This window comes from Ipomoea nil, unplaced genomic scaffold (assembly GCF_001879475.1).
Source record: "Ipomoea nil cultivar Tokyo-kokei standard unplaced genomic scaffold, Asagao_1.1 scaffold1936, whole genome shotgun sequence".
Lineage (NCBI taxonomy): Eukaryota > Viridiplantae > Streptophyta > Magnoliopsida > Solanales > Convolvulaceae > Ipomoea > Ipomoea nil.
In genome coordinates this window covers 255,618-277,274 of record NW_017618364.1, presented here as the reverse complement: position 1 = coordinate 277,274, position 21,657 = coordinate 255,618, and the positions used below count along the sequence as shown (strand labels likewise).

General features: G+C 34.2%; 2 protein-coding genes across 2 annotated transcripts in view; both read right to left on the bottom strand.

Moving 5' to 3' along the window:
• LOC109146648 (putative late blight resistance protein homolog R1C-3) overlaps positions 1-21,657 on the bottom strand; it is a 49,660-nt gene that overhangs the window by 27,454 nt on the left and 549 nt on the right. The window lies entirely within an intron of this gene.
• LOC109146755 lies at positions 19,517-20,885 on the bottom strand. The gene is made up of 2 exons (XM_019294400.1): positions 20,581-20,885; positions 19,517-20,496 (listed from the first exon to the last, which is right to left on the bottom strand). Exons 1-2 carry the CDS (start codon positions 20,712-20,714, stop codon positions 19,641-19,643), a joined length of 990 nt encoding a protein of 329 aa, XP_019149945.1. The 5' UTR covers positions 20,715-20,885; the 3' UTR covers positions 19,517-19,640.

Genomic DNA, 21,657 nt, shown 5'->3' with positions numbered 1-21,657 from the left:
GTCTCTATATATAGAGCTAAAAACTTGAGAGAGGAACACTTGAAATCATCTAGTTCGAGCCTTCTAAAATGGTAGGTGTCCAAAAGCCTGCCATTTTCTTCACTTACGGCTACACGTTTTTTTACCTTTAGATAATACATTTTTCCTTTCTGAGCACAACATTACCCATTACTTTTCAGAGCCCAAAAAGCACGCTACCCTTTGTCGTAAAATATCTTGCAACTAGATGCCCTTGATGAGCGTGCGACAACAACTCTTATCAACCGACATCATAAGACTTTCCTTGGGAAGTCAGTACTTCTCTACTGGTATGTTGTTGAAGATAAGTCGGTCTTCACTGGAAAATTCCTAACAAGAAAGGTTAGATGATAATGTAAGAAAATATAAGCACATATACAGTCACATATCATTGTATATGTGATAATAAGGATTAACCTCCAGCCATAGTTGTTTGCTTGATTTGCCTTATAGTTGATGTAGAATGCCTTAGTTGATTTCTGCAGTGATATGGGCAGAGTGACTCCCACTTGTCTCAAGATAATAGGATGGTGTATATTTTGTCAGGATAATGACAGTACTTGAGTAGTGGGAAGACCTAACTTATATAGCCTATCTAACCATCAATATAGGCTTTGTAACAGTTGTGACGGTAACCGGTACAGCTGTTACAATTAGCACACCTTAATGGCCATTAAGGCCATAATAACCTTGCACCAATCATTGAAAAATGTTACATTCTCCCACTTGGTGCAAGAAAAAACTTAAAGAAACAAAATACATGAACTACAGAGATATGTCCTCTTAATACGAGTAGTATCTACTATAATCACAATGCAACTTGTTCTCTAAGTACTTTATGTGCTTTAACCAAAACTTAATGGATAAACCTTATGTTTATTCCAGATCCATATATATTTTCTCAACAATATGTGCACAATACAATAACGAGAAAATATCTGAATGCTTTAAGAATTGCATAAAATAATTGTATCTATACAAACTTTACAAAGTGGGCGCAAGTCCCATTTTCTCAACAAAATCCCTAAACTTGAATGGTGGTATGCCTTTAGTTAAGGGATCAGCAATCATCAACTCAGTGCTTATATGCTCAATGACCACTTTCTTATCTTTAACACGCTCCCTGATAGCTAAGTACTTGGTGTTGATATGCTTACTTCGACTCCCACACTTATTGTTCTTAGCCAGGAAGACTGCAGCTGAGTTGTCACAATAAACCTTTAATGGCTTAGAAATAGAATCCATAACTCTAAGCCCCGAAATGAAATTCTTAAGCCATACACCTTGAGATGTAGCCTCAAAACATGAAACGAACTAGGCTTCCATAGTTGAAGTGGTGACAAGAGTTTGTTTAACACTTCTCCATGAAATAGCTCCATCGGCCATGATAAAAATGTTCCCCGAAGTTGATTTTCGAGAATCAACACAACCGACAAAGTCCGAGTCAGAATATCCAACAATGTCTAAAACGTCCATCTATTTGAACACAAGCTTAAAATCCTTGGTACCCTTGAGATACCTTAAAACCTTCTTTGCAGCTCTCCAGTGGTCTAAACCCGGATCCCTTTGATATCGTCCCAGCATTCCTACAGCAAAGGCGATGTCCGGCCTAGTACAGACTTGAACATACCCGAGACATCCGACAACTGAAGCATAAGGAATATTCTTCATGGATTCTCTTTCAAAATCATTCTTTGGACATTTGTCCAAACTGAATTTATCTCCTCTCACTATAGGAGTTGGACGCAGTGAACAATCCTTCATCCGAAATCTTTCTAAGACTTTGTTGATATAGGTTTCCTGCGATAGTCCGAGAATACCCCGGGATCTATCCCTATCGATCTTTATGCCAATGGCATAAGATTCCTCACCCATATCTTTCATATCAAAGTTCTTAGAAAGGAATTGCTTAACCTCGTGCAGCATTCCCTTATCATTTGTTGCAAGTAGAATATCATCCACATATAAAACAAGAAAGCAAATTTTACTCCCACTTGTCTTTTGGTATATGCAATGATCTAAGGGACTTTCAACAAATCCATATGAAGAAATGACCCCATTAAACTTTATATACCATTGACGGGAAGCTTGTTTTAAACCATAGATGGACTTTTTTAACTTCCAAACTAAATGCTCACCTTTACTAGAAGAGAATCGTTCAGGTTGTTTCATATAAACCTCCTCTTCTAGATCACCATTAAGGAATGCCGTTTTCACATCCATTTGTTGCAATTCAAGATTGAAATGTGCAACCAAAGCCAAAATTATACGAAGTGAATCTTTCCTTGACACAGGAGAAAATGTCTCCGTGTAGTCGATTCCTTCCTTTTGAGTAAATCCTTTAGCAACGAGCCTAGCCTTGTATCGCTCGACGTTGCCTAATGAGTCCTTTTTAGTCTTATAGACCCATTTACAGCCAATGGCCTTGGCCCCATTAGGCAACTCAACAAGGTCCCAAACCCTATTGCTTCGCATGGAACTCATTTCTTCCTTCATGACTTCATACCATAAATCTGATTCTTTATAGTTTATGGCTTGTGAAAACGTTTCTGGATCATTTTCGGCTCCAACATCAGACTCTTGCAGATACACTATATAATCACTAGGAATTGCTGGTCTTTTTCCGCGAGTAGATTGCCTTAAAGTTGAATTACCATCTTCTTGAGAAGTTAGCGATTCAACTACCGCTTCAGGAATTTCCTGAATTGGTTGATCAATTGGAATAATATCAGCATTTTGTGGAACTTCTTCAATAGGTCGTTCAATACCCGTTTGAACTTGAGGGGTGTTTGAAACTATTATCAACCTATCTGATGACGTAGAAGGACATGATTCAGTATGATCTTGATTAGAAATCAAATCATTGAACCGATCCCTCCCACTAATCATGTCATCTTCAAGAAACTTAGCATTTCTTGATTCCACAATCCTAGTTGAATTAGATGGACAATAAAATCTGTATCCCTTGGAGGACTGTGCGTATCCAATAAAGAAACCACTAATAGTCCTCGGGTCCAACTTCTTTTCTTGTGGGTTTATATATCCACACCTCAGACGGGCATCCCCAAACACGCATATGTTGCAAACTCGGTTTTCAACCTTTAAATAACTCAAACGGCGTCTTTGGGACAGCCTTGGTTGGAACACGGTTTAATATATACGTAGCCGTTTTAACTCTTAAGTGCTTCGGCCCACAAAAACTTAGTATGTTTTGAGTTGCTAAGCATACTCTGCACCATATCAATAAGCGTGCGGTTTCTTCTTTCAGCAACACCATTTTGGTCCAGAGAACCAGGCATGGTGTATTGGGCAACAATCCCATGTTCTTGAAGAAACTTAGCAAATGGACCAGGTGCTTGTCCACTTTCAGTGTACCTACCATAGTATTCACCACCTCTATCGGATCTCACTATTTGTATTTGTTTCCCACATTGGTTCTCAACTTCAGCCTTAAAAGACTTGAAGGCATCCAACGCTTCATTCTTATTATGAATCAAATACACATAGGTAAATCGCAAGTAATCATCAATGAAGGTGATGAAATACTTTTGACCTGGCATATCCATATCTGGACAGCAAATGTCAGTATGTATTCCAATATGCTTGAACTCATTTTGGCACCTTTCTTAGACTTGTTTGTCTGCTTTTCCTTAATGCAGTCTATACAAGTCTCGAAATCAGTATAATCAAGAGTACTAAGTACTCCATCATTTACTAATCTCTTTATACGTTTAAGGGAGATATGACCTAATCTCCGATGCCATAACATAGAGGAGTTCTCACTAACACTCGATCTTTTGGAACCGGAGTGAACATGCAATGAGCTATAAGTGGCATTGTTTTGTAAATTTAAACGATAAAGACCATCAGACAATGTACCATATCCAACACAAGTTGATTTATTGAAAATATCAAAATGCTTGTCTCGAAAATTAAAAGAGAAACCCAACGGTACAAGTCTAGAAACAGATATCAAGTTTCGGGAGAAACTTGGTACATAAAATGTCTTATTCAAAATCAAAATAAAGCCACTACTTAAAATAAGCTTGCATGTTCCAATGGCTTCCACTTGTGACCCCATCTTGTTTCCTGATAAGATGGTTCGTTCACTTCCCACCGGCTTCCTTAGATCCTGCATTCCCAGTAAAGAGCTTGCAATGTGGATTGTTGAACCAGAATCAATGCACCAAGTATTAGTGTTAACTTCAGACATATTAGATTCATAACAAACGAATGAGGATAGAATACCTTTCTTCTCGATCCACTTTTTGTACTTGATGCAATATTTCTTCATGTGCCCCTTCTTTTTTACAGAAGAAACACTTATGCACCTTCATGTTTGCTTGAGGTGAAAGTTTTCCTTTCCCCTTAGCCTTAGAAGTGGAACCTCGAGATTTGCCAGACTTGGACTTCTCGTGTGCCGTAGCCAGCATGGTACTTTCTCCCATTTCCATCACCAACCTTCCTTCTTCTTGAACACACATGGTCATTAAATCATTTATGGACCATTTTTCCTTATGTGTATTATAAGAAATTTTAAAAGGTCCATACGGTGATGGTAGGGTGTACAAGGCATAGTACACAATGAAGTCATCCGACATATCTACCCCAAGAGTCTTAAGTTGAGCCACAACGTCCCGCAATTCCATGATGTGCTCACGCACACCTTTAACGGAAGTGAGACGGAGAGAGGAGAATCTCATGATGAGGGTGCTTGCTAAAGCCTTTTCTGAAGTGACGAACTGGTCGTCAATAGACTTGAGCAATGCTTGGACATCCTTATGCTTTTCATTAACGGAACCCCGAATCCCATCAAATATTTTCGCCTTGATGTATATTGTACTGAGCCGATTGGACTTATTCCATCGCTCATATAGTGCAATGTCGTCTTGGGTACTATCTTCCGTGGGGACCGGTGGTTGCTCGTTATGGATAGCAAAGTCCAAGTCTCTCCACCCTAAACTTAGAAGAACCCTTTCTTTCCAAATTTTGTAGTTGTCGCCCCTAAGTTCGGGAACTTCGATATTCAAATCAATATGAGTAACGGATTGAGATGCTGTAAAGGTAAATGTTTGGATTAGAATTTTGAGCCATAAAATTAATTGAATCGCATACATTACCAATGTAAATGATACATGTCAAAGATCCAAATGCCATAAAAATTGCATGTGAGCTAAATTTTTACGCAAAAAGGGACCTTAGAAAATTTTGAATAGAAATGGGATGGGAACAATTGAATTTATATTCTCAACGATAAAACTACCAAAGAATATATGCCGATACATAATTGCCTGTGGGCTAAATTATGATCATAGTTTGGTATTTTTATCCTGATTAACCATACAAATATAACAAAATTGCCCGTGGGCTAAATTTCATTTCATTACATTACATATAATTAATCACAATTTATGCCTAAACTTTATGTGATTTGGAAAAGCTTGATATGCATTTTTAATTAAATTAAGGATGTTGTGGCTACTCCTTAATTAACTAAATTTGTATTATCACATCGGCATAGTTTTAACAAAACAGACTATGCAACTTAACATGATAAGCAATTACCAAGTATACTCCTAGGAAAGTTGGTCAAGATGAAACTCGGTTAAATACCAACTCTTTAGACAGAGTAGGATTCCAAGGGAACTAGTAGCATATTGGCTATTCCAGTTTTCTTCCCAGGAAATTTTCCCCGGTTCATGCATTCTAATATTATAGCATAACGTTTTGAAGGATTTTTCAAAACTTTGATGTTCACGGTTTGGAAAAAGGCTTTAAGAATAGGTGAACTTTTGATCTTAATGTGCTAACCTTCAAGCACTACCGTGGTCGTACTAAACCTTATGTACTTTTATAACCGCAATATGCTAAAGTCCAACTACTAAGGAATTCAACAACTCCTAAAGGGCACTACCAAAGTCCAAGTACTAAGGAGTTTAAGAAATTCCTAAAATATGCATTTCTAAGGCATAAATAAATCGCATAATTAAAACAAATTAAAATTATGCTAATTGGATATAACATGCATATTACAAAAAAAGACAAACTCATATTAAACAAATAAATTGCACAAACATTTATAGCAATTTAATACATATGAGCATACCAAATAATAAAATTTAAATTCAATTTGAAATTGAATAAAAAATATTAAAACAACAAAGTCCATTCAGATGGTAAGCATTGCACAAGCCCAGTTTTTAGTTTTTTTTTTTTTTTTTAATAAATTGAATGAGGCCAAAAAACAAACCTAATGGCCTACTCAACCCCAATGGTACTGATTGTCTTCTACACTAGCAGCCAAAGAAATTAAAATAAAACACAGTGGAGAAAAAGAACACCAACGAGAGAGCGACACCAACGGGAAACGAAATCGGAGGAGACGAAGAGATCGGAACTTGCCGGGATCCGACAGAGAAGGAATGCCACCGCCGAGAACTCAGCTCCGTCGTCGCCATCCCAGCACCATCGCCAGCCGTTGCCCGAAGAAGACAGGGATGCAGCGACGCCACCGGCCAGTGCTCTATAACGGTTAACCGGAGAAGATGGCGCACCGACGACCATCTGAAACCGTTACACGGTCGTCGGCTGGAGATCGCAATCGGCGAACCGAATGCGAAGGCAGCAGGTTCAAAATCTGATTCTTATTTTTTTTTTTTTCGAAAAACACATTTTTACACTGATATCCAATCTGATTAAATATATAAATCATACGCATATCGCAGTTTCAAAACCATATCCATACAAATACGCAAAATATTTATAGGATTGAAATATATAACATAGATATGAATATTAGTATATGCAAATAATATAATCAGTATTCAAATTGCATATGAACAAGGATATTCATTCTATTTCTCAGAATAGGTCATTCTAAAACTTAAAGCAATTTGAACAACTAGGCAGAGATTAACAGGCTCTGATACCAAATGTAAGAAAATATAGGCACATATACAGTCATATATCATTGTATATGTGATAATAAGGACTAACCTCCAACCATAGTTGTTTGCTTGATTTGCCTTGTAGTTGATGTAGAATGCCTTCGTTGATTTCTGCAGTGATTTGAGCATAGTGACTCCCACTTGTCTCAAGTATAATGGGATGATGTATATTTTGTCAGGATAATGACAGTACTTGAGTAGTGGAGGACCTTACTTATATAGCCTATCTAACCATCAATATAGGCTTTGTAACAGTTGTAACGGTAACCGTTACAGCTGTTACAATTAGCACACTTTAATGGCCATTAAGGCCATAATAACCTTGCACCAATCATGAAAAAATGTTACAGATAAAACATCTACCAGAAGATCCTACAACATATAACCAGATCTATCATTTGACCTTACAATAATCTACACGAGGTCTGTTAAATAAGGTTTGCCGAAAGTGATCACAATCAACTTCCCTTATACAACCTTCAACTACAATATGTGCCTCACAAATACATTTAAGGTCTATCGTAACTACCAAAACCTTGTGGTTTAATGGCGTCTGGGTTGGACTTCTATATAGGAGGTTGTGAGTTCGAGTTTCAGTGGAGGTGTTATTGGCACAGATATATAGATTATAAATTACAAATGTAACGTCAATTAAAACTATATGCATCAACTTTCCATTATAACTTATGATTTTTAATGGACCAGACCCATTATAAAACTGGGTTGATAACGGGTAAAGGTACGAAAACAATGTTGGATTGATAACACCAAATACCCTTAAAATAATATAAATGGGCTACAAGTGTACCAAGTAAACAAATGAGATAAGTTTGGCCCAATATGCCAACTACCAAACCCAACCATAGGTGGTCGACTAATAATGTTAACTAGCGGATCGCAAAGACAATTGACATACTATGTCATTGACTGAGGGAGAAGTCAAGAGAGAAGAAGAGCTGATGGTGGTCTAAAATGAATGCCACCCTCGCTTTTTATACTTCTCCTAGGGCAGCATGTCACGAACAACAATGCTTCACGCTCCATCGCCATACGTATGTTCCACTTTTGCCTTTAGGCCTTCTTGCTTTATTTGTAGACTTGGCCACTTTTGGGCCTTGTCCTTCTTGTTTTATTTGTTGACTTGGTCAGTTTGGGCCTTGTCCTTTCTTTTCTGGTGCCTTGGTCACTTTTGGGCCTTGGCGAGACTCTGTTCGGTTCCCGTTTTGTTTATAAATAAGATGAACCTTTTTTCAAAAAAAAAAAAAAAAAAACCACACTTCTATTATAAAAAAAAATCAATTCTTCCACGGTATGAAACGAAGAGATCTTCTTCGGCTTCGGCGGCGAGGGCTGAGGATAGCCTGAGGATCTCTCTTTCCAAAACCTTGGCCTACGTGCAGCTGCTCACCAGTAGGCTGAAGGATGACTTCACCATCGAGTGTAACGATGATGGAGTTGATTTTGTCGTCGTTAACGTGTTTGAGGAAATGTCTTCCGTTCTCGGGCACCCCAAAACTGACCTGTTGCGTCAGCTGCTTCCGGTGAATCCCGAAACTGTGTCGTCGTCAACTCGTGCGCTTCTTATGGTGCAGGTTAATAGGGTTGCTTGCGGTGGATTGGCGATGGGGTTATGCACCAGTCATGCCGTCACTGATGCTATGTCGATGACCGCTTTCCTCAAAACCTGGGCGCGCATCAATCGTTGCGGCGGCGAAAACGATGATGATGTTGTCGTTAAAGGTTTCGCCGTCCTGGATTGCACTCCCTTCTTCCCGCCGAGAGACGTCAACGGCTTTTCACTCATCCCGTTGAACACCCCGGCGGCGAGGGCTTTTTTTCTGCTGTTGTTAGCGGCGAAGTAACGGCGTTTTTGGTGTTCTGAACCGCCGGCGGAAGCCTAGTGGTGATTAACGTGGGCTTGAGGTCTTCCAAGGCCTTGCTGACTTCATCCCAGGAGCGAGGAGCTTCATCAATGGAGTTGAGCTTCTAAAGCAACGGCAGCGGGACGTGCGCCACCGCCTTTATCTTCTCCGCCTCCTTCTTTTTCTCATCATCATTATGCGTTTTACGTATTCAAACCAAAAACGCATGTGCTAATTGCGTTTTGTGGTTTTCGCGGTCGCCGGAAAGCGCCGGTACAAAATAACCAAGAAACGCAACTTACTTTTGCATTTTCGGTATAATACATAAAACGCAAAAGTAAGTTGCGTTTTCAACTATATCGTATCCCCTAGAAAACGCATTAAGGTAATGCGCTTTACGTAAATACAGGAAAAAAAAATACGGCCGGGACACAACAAAAAACGCAACTCCTAAAGGAGTTTTACAATTTATTGTAAAAAAAAAAAAAAACGCGACACATTTTGGGAAATAACGGCTGTTGACCACACATTTCGGTATTGATCCCAGGGCCCTCTGACCACCGACGAAGGGATAAAGCGATCTGGTGAGAGTTGGAAATGCTTAAGGGCAGTGGACCCAAGAGCGGTCCATTAACCTACATTTAGCGATCCACTCTGGTCCTCTTGACCCCTACAAGGTCTGCCACTCACTGTCGAGTCCAAATCCAGCACAGGGGTCGTCGGCCTTTGCCCCCACTGCCCAGGCAAACTGCTCCTCCCCACAGTTTGTTTTCTCAAATTGTTTTTCATACCACGTTTCTAAACGTACCCTTAGCCCTCTTTCCAAAGTTTTGCAATACAACTCCCTGTACATTATGTGTTACCACACTTTAACCCCCAAACTTTATTTCTCGATCTAATTTAGGCCCATAAGCAATGCCTTTGGGTTCCAATTATTTCCAGACCTAATTAACACCAATTGTTATACCATTGGTCAAGGTCCATCTTTCATTGGTGATCCTATTTCAAAATTGAAGATATATAATTGGTTAACTATATGCACATAATATGTAGTTGCATATAATGTGTCTATAGTTAACATATTATGTGTGTATATAGCTAATATATTATGCGCCTTCAATTTGTTTACTGACACATAATCCTTTAACTGTATACACATAATTTGGATATCATTTTGAATCATAGTCTATAATGCAAGGTGGACCCTGGTTCATCGTATAATTTGTCAATTAATGCTCGAGTCTCCCTTACCCTGCCCAATTGACATTGGTCCAAGCCACATGGCCCCATAAATAACCATGTTAATAAAACCTTAAGGGTCATTTAATTTGAGTGTGGTAATGTTATATTAATTTGTTTTGGTTCAAGTTATGAGATTACCTGGTAATATTATATTATCTCAAAGCTGATGTGGTAGTAATATTTCAAGATAATGTGATTACTTCTATTTTTTTTAAGTAATCTTAAATTACTTTGAATTATTCTAACTTTGTCATTTTTAACTAATAATAAAAATAATAAAAATAATAATAAAAATAAAAATAAAAATAATAATAATAATAATAATAATAATAATAATAATAATAATAATAATAATAATATGTTTATATAATCAAATATACATGCGTGTATATTTATACATTTTTTTTTATTAATATTTAAGCATTGATATGATATACATCCATACATATAAATAAACAAATACACACACACACACATGTGTGTGTGTGTATAGACAAGGGATCAAGTGCGAAACGTCTCTCAAATGAAACATGCGGATTAATCATAGCCATTAATCTTGACAAAATTAACAACCCAGATTGAAGATAAATTTTTTAAAAAAAAACAGCGATATTATGATAATTTTGCATATTATATTGTTGAAAGCTTAAGGTGCGTAATTTTAAAGTTTAAGGTGCGTCCGTTTGATACAGAAGATGTGTCAGTTCTACACTTAAGGTGCGTCATTTTAACACTTAAGGTGCACCAATTCAACACTTAAGGTGCACCAATTCAACACTTAAGGTGCTTATGTTTAAAGCTTAAGGTGCGTAAGTTTGAACCTTAAGGTGCGTCAATTCTACACTTAAGGTGCGTCCGTTTGATACTTAAGGTGCGTAAGTTCTACACTTAAGATGCGTCATTTTAACACTTGGTGCACCAATTCAACACTTAAGGTGCATATATTTAAAGCATAAGGTGCGTCAGTTTGAACCTTAAAGTGCGTATGTTTAAAGCTTAAGGTGCGTCAATTTGAACCTTAAGGTGTATCAATTCTACACTTATGGTGCATCCATTTGATACTTAATTAAGTTGCGTCAATACAACTCTAAAAGTGTGTCAGTTTGAAACTTAAGGTGCTTAAGTTTGAACCTTAAGCTACATCAGTTCAACAATGGTAGGAGGAGAATGCATCCAATTCCCAGCAAGCGCGTTTTTCTAAACATTTTCCTTGATTTAAGCTGTTGATCTAGATTTGATCAACGACTCAGATCGCTCCCCATATTTCACCTAAGAGTCTTTTCGCACTTGAGCTAGTCTATTATCTTTTTAATTTTAACTAGTATTTTTACCTGTGCGATGCACGGAATGAGTTTCTTGTAATATATTAAGAATATTTGATTCGATATACAATTATTTAAATTAGAACATCAAATATTATATAGTGCAATTAAAAATGGTTTGGATCGTTTATGTATTTTGATGTTATCATTGCTTGAATTTGTGTAAATAATTGCTCAAATTAATAGTTAATGTCTAGGTGTACGCATGCGGTGCTATAACTTTGAAGATTTTATTTATCATTGTTTAGTATTTTCATAAATAGGCAAATGTGCTCGTTCTCTAACAATTCAGTTATATGAATGAATTGCTATCCTAATTCATTTGTATGGAAGATAACATTTTTTGTCTAGATATATAACAATTTTTTCTATTAAAAAAATATAATATCACCGATTATATTTACACATTACTGAAACCTCTTTGAAGACGATATTGGTAGCGGTAACACAATCTTGTCCAGGGACGGAGCCAAAGGGGGGGAGGGGGGGGGGGGGGGAGGAGGCAGCTGCCCCCCTCACCCCACCCCCACCCCATATATAATCTTTGTATGTATATGTGTATATATAGTATAAGTTTTAGTATTAGTATAAAAAAACTAGTAAATGTTAACAAGTAAGGAGTTAGAGTAGTTGGTAAAGCATGTGTTCTTTAATAAGAAAAGTTCTTGGGTTTAAATCCTTGCATTAACAAAGTTTTACATATTTTTGAGTCCTCTTATGGTTTCAACATAGTCACTTTTTTAATATTTAATATGTGTAATTTATAATGTGTTTTGAATTTTGAATTTTTAATATGTGTAATTTATAATGTGTTTCCTATTCAAATTATTTTATCAAATTAATTATGTTTCATATTTTGTTATGAATATTTTTATAAAGTTTCGATGTGTTTTATTTTTTGCACATATCCAACAATTTACAACTATATTTCTTTAAGTAATGGTTATATATATATAAAAAAAAAATTCGTAGGTAATTTATTTATTTATTTTAAATTATCTCTTTTGTTTTAATCTTTCGCTTTTATTGAAAAACATTTCTGAATCTGCCCTACTTCTTCGTCCCCCCCCCCCCCCCTCAATCCAATTTCTGGCTCCGTCCCTGATCTTGTCCATCATTGTCTAAAGCTAACACCTTCAGTTCATCAGGGGTTACTAGTGTGAAAATATATAATGGTAGAATATCACTCAATTAGTGATCCTTTTATATTTTTAGTCAATTAGTAATATCAGATTCATTTTTAGCCAATTATTCTTTTATATTTTCAGTCAATTAGTCAATAGAATATCAAATGCAGTGATATTTTTACCTAATTTTCGTTCCATTTTTAATTGATGATGCAGATATTATTATTGAAATATTTCCATTCCATTTTTAATTTACCTTTACTATTGTTTAAAATATGCATTTACTATTGATGATGTAGAATATTATTATTAAAATATTTTCGTTCAATTTTTAATTTCCGTTCCATTTTTAATTAAAATGCAATGATTTGACCATTTCTTTTTTTTTTTAGTCAATTATGGATCATTTTTTATTTGCACTCAATAATTAATATTCATTTCCTTTTATAGATGTAGTAGAATATTATTATTGAAATATTTCCTTTCCATTTTTAATTTTTCTTTACTTGATGATGTAGAATATTGTTATTGAAATATTTTCGTTCCATTGTTTGAAATTGTGAAAGATTTATGATATAATTGTGATTTGATTTATTCTACTATGTAATATTATTATGAAAAATTAAAATGCAATAATTTGACCATTTCCTTTTCTATTTTAGTCAATTATGAATCTTTTTTATTCCAGTCAATTATTAATATTCATTTCCTTTTCCAATTAATCTAATTTCCATTCATTTTTCCACTTTTAATATTTAGTCAATTATTAATAAAAATTTTATTATATATTTAGATAATAAAATTAAAGATGAAATTATAAACAATTCTAATATTTGAAAATGTACTTTTTTTTACCACAATGTGGTCCGGACGCTTCTCTATCCAGGTCGCTCTGGGAGGCACAGAAGCTAACGCAAAGGGAATCATCACTTATGGGAATCAAACCCGAGTTATCCCGAAATTCTCCCCCATAAAGAGAGCTCATTTGCCACTTGAGCTACCCAGTTGGGTTTTTGAAAATGTACATTTATTTGATTATAAGATTAGCTTAATTACCATAATAATTATTAGTCAATTATACTAATATTTTGCCATTATACGTTTATATCTTAAGTATATTCCTTTTCACCATATCGCCTTTACTTTTTTTTTTCCTTCTCCTCTATATATGAATGAATTAATTGTAATTATTATATTAAAAGAATCCAACGACTCAAGTGTAATTGTAACTATACTAATACCTTTGTAATTATTAACTTAATTAACATAATAATTATTAATCAAGTATACTAATATTTGTGCAATTAATCTTTTAATTATATATATATATATATATATATATATATATATAGAGAGGGGGGGGGGGAGAGAGAGAGAGAGATTATCATAAAATTGATTGTAATAATTATAACAAAATCCAACGATCCATGTTTAATTGTAATTATACTATTATTAAGATAATTATTAACTTAATTACCATAATAATTATTAGTCAATTATACTAATATATGTGCAATTAATTCCTTAATTACCATAATAATTATTAGGTATATATTTTATGATAATTTATTTTTCTTGGCATCACCAAGTTCTTTTGTCCATCAAATCGTTAATCCTAAAATTGTACTATTCTGAACCACATTAAAGCTATGCCAAAGTTGAGAAAGTCACTACAAAATAGTAATAGTAATAATAATAATAATTATTATTATTATTATTATAGGGAAAATGACAAAGTAAAAAAGGGGGTGAAATTGAAAATTGTGCATATTAAATAACTTATACATGATATATATGTATACGTGTATGTTGAAGTGATGTTCACAACATATGCGTTGTTCACTCCCTACAATGAGTTGAATGTGTGTGTGTGTGTGTGTGTGTGTGTGTGTGTATATATATATATATATATATATATAGGTATGTATATGTTTGTTGTGGGTAGTGCGTAATTAACCATGTGGTGGACATGCAACCATACACTCAATGCAGCAAGGATTTTTGTCTCACACAAATTTTTGTCTAACTAGTAATATTCAATGAAATAACCAATACGGTCTTAAATAAACAACGAAATTAGCCATGTTATATATATATTTGATATAGGTAATCTCTTTTAATTTTTGAATCTGGTATTATTTAACGTAACTTCATTATATTGTTATTAATTTATAATAGATCCAACAAATTTATTAACCATTAAATAATACAGAAGGTAATAACACATATTACAGTAATACGTTACAGGTAGACGCACCTTGTTTCAAAAAAATTATATTATTCATTTTTTCTCTTTTTTATTATAAATAAAATTAATATATGAAAACACTGAGAATAGTGAAGTGATGGATAATTTCCGGCAACAATTGACGATATAAAGCTACCGCCAGTATAGTTGCTGAATGGAGCATTAATCTTTAGGAATGATTGATTTTCGATGGACGATGAAAATACCACTCTAACGAACCGGTCGTTGCAATCGTATTGTGCAGATAAAGGCTTGTCTGATAAAGAAAAATATGAGAATATAAATTTTACCTAATTGAAAAGTCAAGCTCCAAATTGCTCTTCCTCAATCTTCTGTTTGAGTCTTGGTGATGGAATGTTAGGTTTTGAGCTATATTTATAGGTGATTTAGGAGTGTTTGAGTACAACATGAAGTTGGAGATTGAGTTTTACTTTAACTGGGTTTATATTCTATTAGTAATTGTATTACACTATTTTATAATAATATTAAAATAGGAATTTTAACATAGAATTATAATACGAATAGGAAAGTAGAAAATAATAAATTTTATTAGAAAGCCAGATTTTTTAGAAATTGGGCGGGAAGTTAAAGTTTAGGATTTTCTTTTTATATATAGTATAGAAGTATAGATTAGAATAGGGATTTTAACCTAGAATTATAGTACGAATAGAAAAGTAGAAAATAATTTATTTTTATAAGAAAGTGATATTTTTTAAGAATTGGGCGGGAAGTTGAAGTTCAGGATCTTGTTTTTATATATAGTATAGATAGTATAGATAGTATAGATATGGATTAGAATAAGAATTGTATTACACTAATTTATAATATTAGAATAGAAAATTTAACCAAAAATTATAGTACGAATAGGAAAGTAGAAAACAATATATTTTTATTAGGAAGAGAGATTTTTTAGGAATTGGGCGGGAAATTAAAGTTCAGGATTTTATTTTTATATATAGTGAGTATAGATTATAATAGGAATTGTATTACACTATTTTATAATATTAGAATAGATATAGTACGAATATGAAAGTAGAAAATACTATATTTTATTAGAATGAAAGATTTTTTAGGAATTGGGCGGGAAGTTAAAGTTCAGGATTTTGTTTGTATATATATAGTATATATAGTATAGATAGTATAGATAATATAGACTAGAATAAGAATTGCATTACACTATTTTATAATATTAGAATAGGAATTTTAACCTAGAATAATAGTACGAATAGGAAAGTAAAAAAGAATATTTTATTAGAAAGATAGATTTTTCTAGGAATTGGGTCGGAAGTTAAAGTTTAGGATATGATTTTTATATATATAGTATAGATAGTATAGATTAGAATAGGAATTCTATTACACTATTTTATAATATTAGAATAGAAATTTTAACCTACAATTATAGTACGAATATGAAAGTAGAAAATAATATATTTTTATTAAAAAGAAAACTTTTTTAGGAATTGAGCTGTAAGTTAAAGTTCATGATTTTGTTTTTATATAGAGTATAGATTGGTTTGGGGCGAGTTTATGTTCAGGAGAGATTTAAAAAAAAAAAAAAAAAAAAAAATTATTTGTGGGGTATTCCCCGTATTCTTCGCGACAGTTGTGGATGAGGTATGGTGTGTGCAACTAATTATGCGTCGGATCGTTATGCTGTGCATCCGTATGCACCATACATGGTGCATACGGATGCAAAAACGACGTCGTTTTATTAAAAACGTGCATCCCATTTAAAAAAAAATCAGTTTCGATTCATAGATTCTGGAATTTTAATTCATAGATTCTGGAATTTTAGTTCATTGATCATGGATATTTAGACGTGAATCGAAACTGATTTTTTTTTTTCATTCATGCTGGATATTAGTTCATTCATTATGGATTTTTAGTTCATTCATTCTTGAATTTTTATTCATAGATTCTGGAATTTTAGTTCATAGATTCTGGAATTTTAGTTCATCGATTCTGGAATTTTAATTCAAATTATGCACAATATAATGTTGTTGCTGGGAATCGAAACTGATTTTTTTTAAAGTGAGACATGCGTTTTTAATAAAACAACATCGTTTTTGCATCCGTATGCACCATGCATGATGCATACGGATGCACAACATAATTTGCCCTATGCGTCTATGTGTGTGCACATATGATGTGATCGAATTTTTTGTTGCAATTCTAGCATATATAATAAAAAATGAGCAAATATCAAATTTGGTCTCACGACTATTAGCAAAATGACAGTTTTGATCTATATATTTAATTTTTACCAATTTTCATCCACGATTATTGTTTTAGTACCAAAGTTCATCACGCTTTTTTTTTTGAAAGCTACTGGTTCTATTACATTGTAGTATCTGTTCATATACTTTCTCAACCTACTGAAACACAAAGAACCAATAACGCCTCCACTGAGGCTCGAACTCATAATCTTCCAAATGGAAGTCCAACCCGGATACCATTAGACCACATAGTCCTGGTCACCCCTTTGTTTAAGACATGCCAAAATATGAAATTATTAAGGTTATTTTCGTCCTTTCCAAATTAAAATCTCAATTTGAGCATGAATAAAAACATTTAAGCTCTAAGACCTATCCCAATTCATAGTTCGCCTCCTAAAATTAAGGTAGGATGGAGAGAAAAACTGTGAATTGAGATCGATCTTAGGGTTTAAATCTCTTTATTCATGCTCAAATTTGAATCTTAAATTCAAAATGACAAAATGCCCAGAATAAACTTCTAATTAAGTAATATTTCAGGTGCTGGTGATGTCTGATCAATGTATAATTGATGTACCAGGTATGTGGATGCCTGAGAGCTTTTCTTTTAGAATTTTCAGTCTTATTATACTTCTCCCTTGCATTCTTCTTCACAACTGCTTTGATTATATGACCTGTGTTGTGTTTATACACCAGGCAGGTATATACAATGAAAGATTAAGGTGATATAGGAGTAACAGCATACGGAGATGGGTGATAGCAAGATGGGGGCAATCTTCATTTTTCTCTCTTCTTTGTCACTTCTTTTTCTATTAATTTATCCGTTTGGAAATCATTGGCTATGAATAATTTATATGTATTTGTGTTGTAAAAGTGAGAGTTTATTTATTGTTTTTAAAAAAGGGAAAATGACACTTTTTCTCCCTGAGTTATATACTTATAGTCATTTCTCCCCCTTAATTATTTAGGTAAGCACATTAGCCCCCTCAATTATTCTAAAAGTGGTAGTTTTTCCCCCCTGATATATTAAATTGACATTTCTACCCTTAAAGTAAACATTTTATTTATTTTACTTCTCCAACAAATTATCGCGTATACGTAGGGATGACCATGGTTCAGATCAAACTGAACCGGACACTATAGCAATTGAATTAAAAGTTTCCGGTTATGATTCAGATCTAGAACCTAATATTTGGATTTCAATTTATTAAAATTATGAATAAAAAAAATTGGATCTTGAACCGTGAATCGGCGATTCTGGATCCGGTTCGCGATTTTGAACCGTCTTTATTTTAAAATTTTATTTTTTATTTTAAATAGTCTAAATTCAACAATAAATGTATTTTATTTTTTCAGTTCGGAACATGAATCGTCTGTTCCAGTTCACGATTTTAATAAACTCTAAATATCGAGTTTCGATTCTAAATTGTAATTGAAATATTTCGGTTTGGTTGCTATAGTGTTTGTTTGGTTTGAACCAAATTATTGTCATAATTTGTTGGAGAAGAAAAATAAATGAAATATTTATTTTAAGGGTAAATATGTCCATTTAACATTTTAGGGGGAAAAACAGCCACTTGAATAATTCAGGAGGAGAAAGTGCTATAAGTATATAACTTAGGGCGAAGAAGTGCCATTTTCCCTTTAAAAAATTAGTTACTTATAATATATATATATATATATATATATATATATATATATATATATATATATTAAAATCGTGCTCTGTTGCAGGTGTCTTGGAAAGTCTTTATTGGAAAGTCTTTAATTTTTTTAAAAAAATTATATATATATATATATATATATATATATATATATATTGTAAAAAAAAAAATAAAAGACTTTCCGCGACACCCACCTGTGCGTGGGTGCCGCGGATAGTATTTAATAATAAAATATTAAATTTCTTTTCGAGGCACCTGTGACACAACAGGTGCCTCGGAAAGTCTATTAAAAAAAATAAAAAATGCTTATTTAGCTTTCCGCCACACCCTATACGGGTGCTTCGGAAAACTAAACACTTTCAGAGGCTCTGGAATCCGAGTCACCTGTACAGGTGACTCGGAAAGTGTTTTATAGGTGACTCAGAAAGTGTTTTTGTACTAGTGAATAGAATTAAAAATCATTTCCCAATTACTATATCACTTGTGTGAATTAATTCTAATTTAAATGGAAGAAGATAAAAGGGTACGGTAAATCATGACCTTTAATATTTATTTGATGAATGATTTGGATTTGTTCTCACGTCTTTAAGTAGGAAACTGTTCTCAGTTGAACCCATCTATATATATTTGGGGGGAGGGGGGGGGGGAGGTTTAGGGTTTGCGTGCTCTTAATTAGCACGGAGCCTGCAGTATGTATATATAGTAGGTAGTTATGGTTTGGTGCTACTATTTATCACAAATTAAAGTATTATGGGCATGAAGCAATATAATTTTAAATCTTCAAACCAGTTGCCACAACCTTAGATCAGAAGTGTTAGAGGGTTAATCATTACAGTATTCAATAGTAGAAACTTTAAGTCACACCCAAAAAAACATAATTGTCATCACATACATACCGAGATACTTGTAATGACTGCATTTACAGCAAAGAAGTGAATTTAATTAACTGTGTTTAGGACATGCAAATGAACAAGTAAATTATAATATAAGCTTAGTGTTACATCCATATGCTCTTAATCTTGTCACTGTGCCTGAAACTGTATGTTATCACCAAACTTCCATCCATTCTTTTCAACACAAACCTCTCCACCAATATATAGCAACAAAATTCTCTCCACCCACCAAACTCTCCATACTCTTCTCTTCTTTTCACCTTCAATTCCTTCTCCCCACCTGACCATCCTCCTCTTTCTTGCTCCCATTTCATCTGCTCAACAATTTCTTGCCTCAACCCCACACTTGTTTCTTCTGTTTCTGCGTTGAACCGTTTAAACCATATCACCCCGTTCTCAATACTTTCGTCCCATTTCGCTTTGCTGCCAGAAATAAGTACTTCTTTGTCAAGAACAGTATCCACTAGTACACTGCTAATTCCTTCATTTCTGTCATTATTCTGGCAAGTGAAGATTTGCTCCCATCTCTGCTCGAGTGTCATCTCGTAGAACGCTGATCTTTCCATATGATCCTTAAGCGTTCCGTCCTTGATGAACACGAAAGGACAATACCACTTCCCTACAACAACAGCTTCTTCTGATGGAGGGATATTTAACTCTGGAAGGCGCTTACGCAATGAAACATCAAGGCCTAAAGCTTCTTCCAATCTGTAGTTTTTACAAGTTTTGGCTTCAATTCCCCCACCTTTCCTCCTCAAAAAGTAAGGAGGGAAACCATCAGGTGCCATGGACTTGGCATCAAAGCTACCTTTGCTATTATTGCAACACGACACGCGAACAGAAACCTCAAACTGCTGATACATGTTGTGTGGATCCAATGGTTTCGGTCTAACATCCTTAACACACCTCCAGAAACAGCAAGTGGTCTTGTCTTCCTCTGTTGAACAAGTAAATGCTTCACTGCAACAAACAATTAATAATAAATTATTCATCAATTAATCTGTTAGCTTCAATTCAATGCTAAGAATTAAAAACAGTGCATACCCTTTGTGCGTCCCATCGGGCTTTATTGCATAGTAGCGGTTTGAAGACAGTGGGTGACCAAGAACAGGAATGAGAAGAACAGGATCACGATGTACATATGTTGTTTCACCAGAACTTTGGATATAAGTAACCATGAGCCTCTTCTTCTGAGGGAAAGGTAAGTCTTAAAGATCACTTCTTTTGCAGAGGCCAAAGCAGGTGTACCTTTCAGATTCCTCATCTTGAAGAACTAAGTAGCCCGATTTTGGACCCTCAGGTGGCACAGCCAGAGACTCTGGAGATTTCTGGTAGTGAGATAGAGCCCTTGTCACATATATATATATAATCCAAACAGAAATCATAAACTCAAAGTCAACTGTAAAAATAGCATTTCCTGTGAGCCTGATCACTGAATCCTTAATAAATACAAACACAAAAGTCTAACATGACACAAATACAACATTAATACTTGGAAAGGTCCAAAGTTAAAAACCAGAAATGAAAGTTTCACTGTCCTTCCTTGACGCAGAACATCATCAGTAGTAGAAAAACTGTGCTTATCAATTTGAACAGAAACCATTCAAGAAATCCACCTTTCACTGTCAATTACAAATGCACTGACAAAATAAAGAATGAGAGGTGTTGAGGTTTATTCACTCCACCCTAAAATATCCGGGTTTAATCTGCATTTTTGCTTAGCCAAATAAGTGAGTTTTGTGTTGATAATCAAAGTTTTGACTAAATAAACAAGAACGTTCACAAGTTCAATTCTTGTCATCAATTCATCAAACTTATGAAATATTTCTAAGGAAAGCATTTTGTCTTCATAATTTTCGTTTTCCGATTAATATAAAGTAATACTACAAGGTTGGAACCACTTAATGTGACTGCCATATAAAGGAGAGGGTACATTTAATGCACCCCTCTAAAGGGAGAAGTCATGCTAGGCGGTTTTGCATCGCTTGACAGATCATTTAATATTTTATTTAGATTTAGAAAGATGAATGAATGAAGAACAAGGTTACAAGGATTATATATGAATGCATGCATAAACATGTAATTCAACTTAAATGAATAGTTTTCATATTCATCTATGTT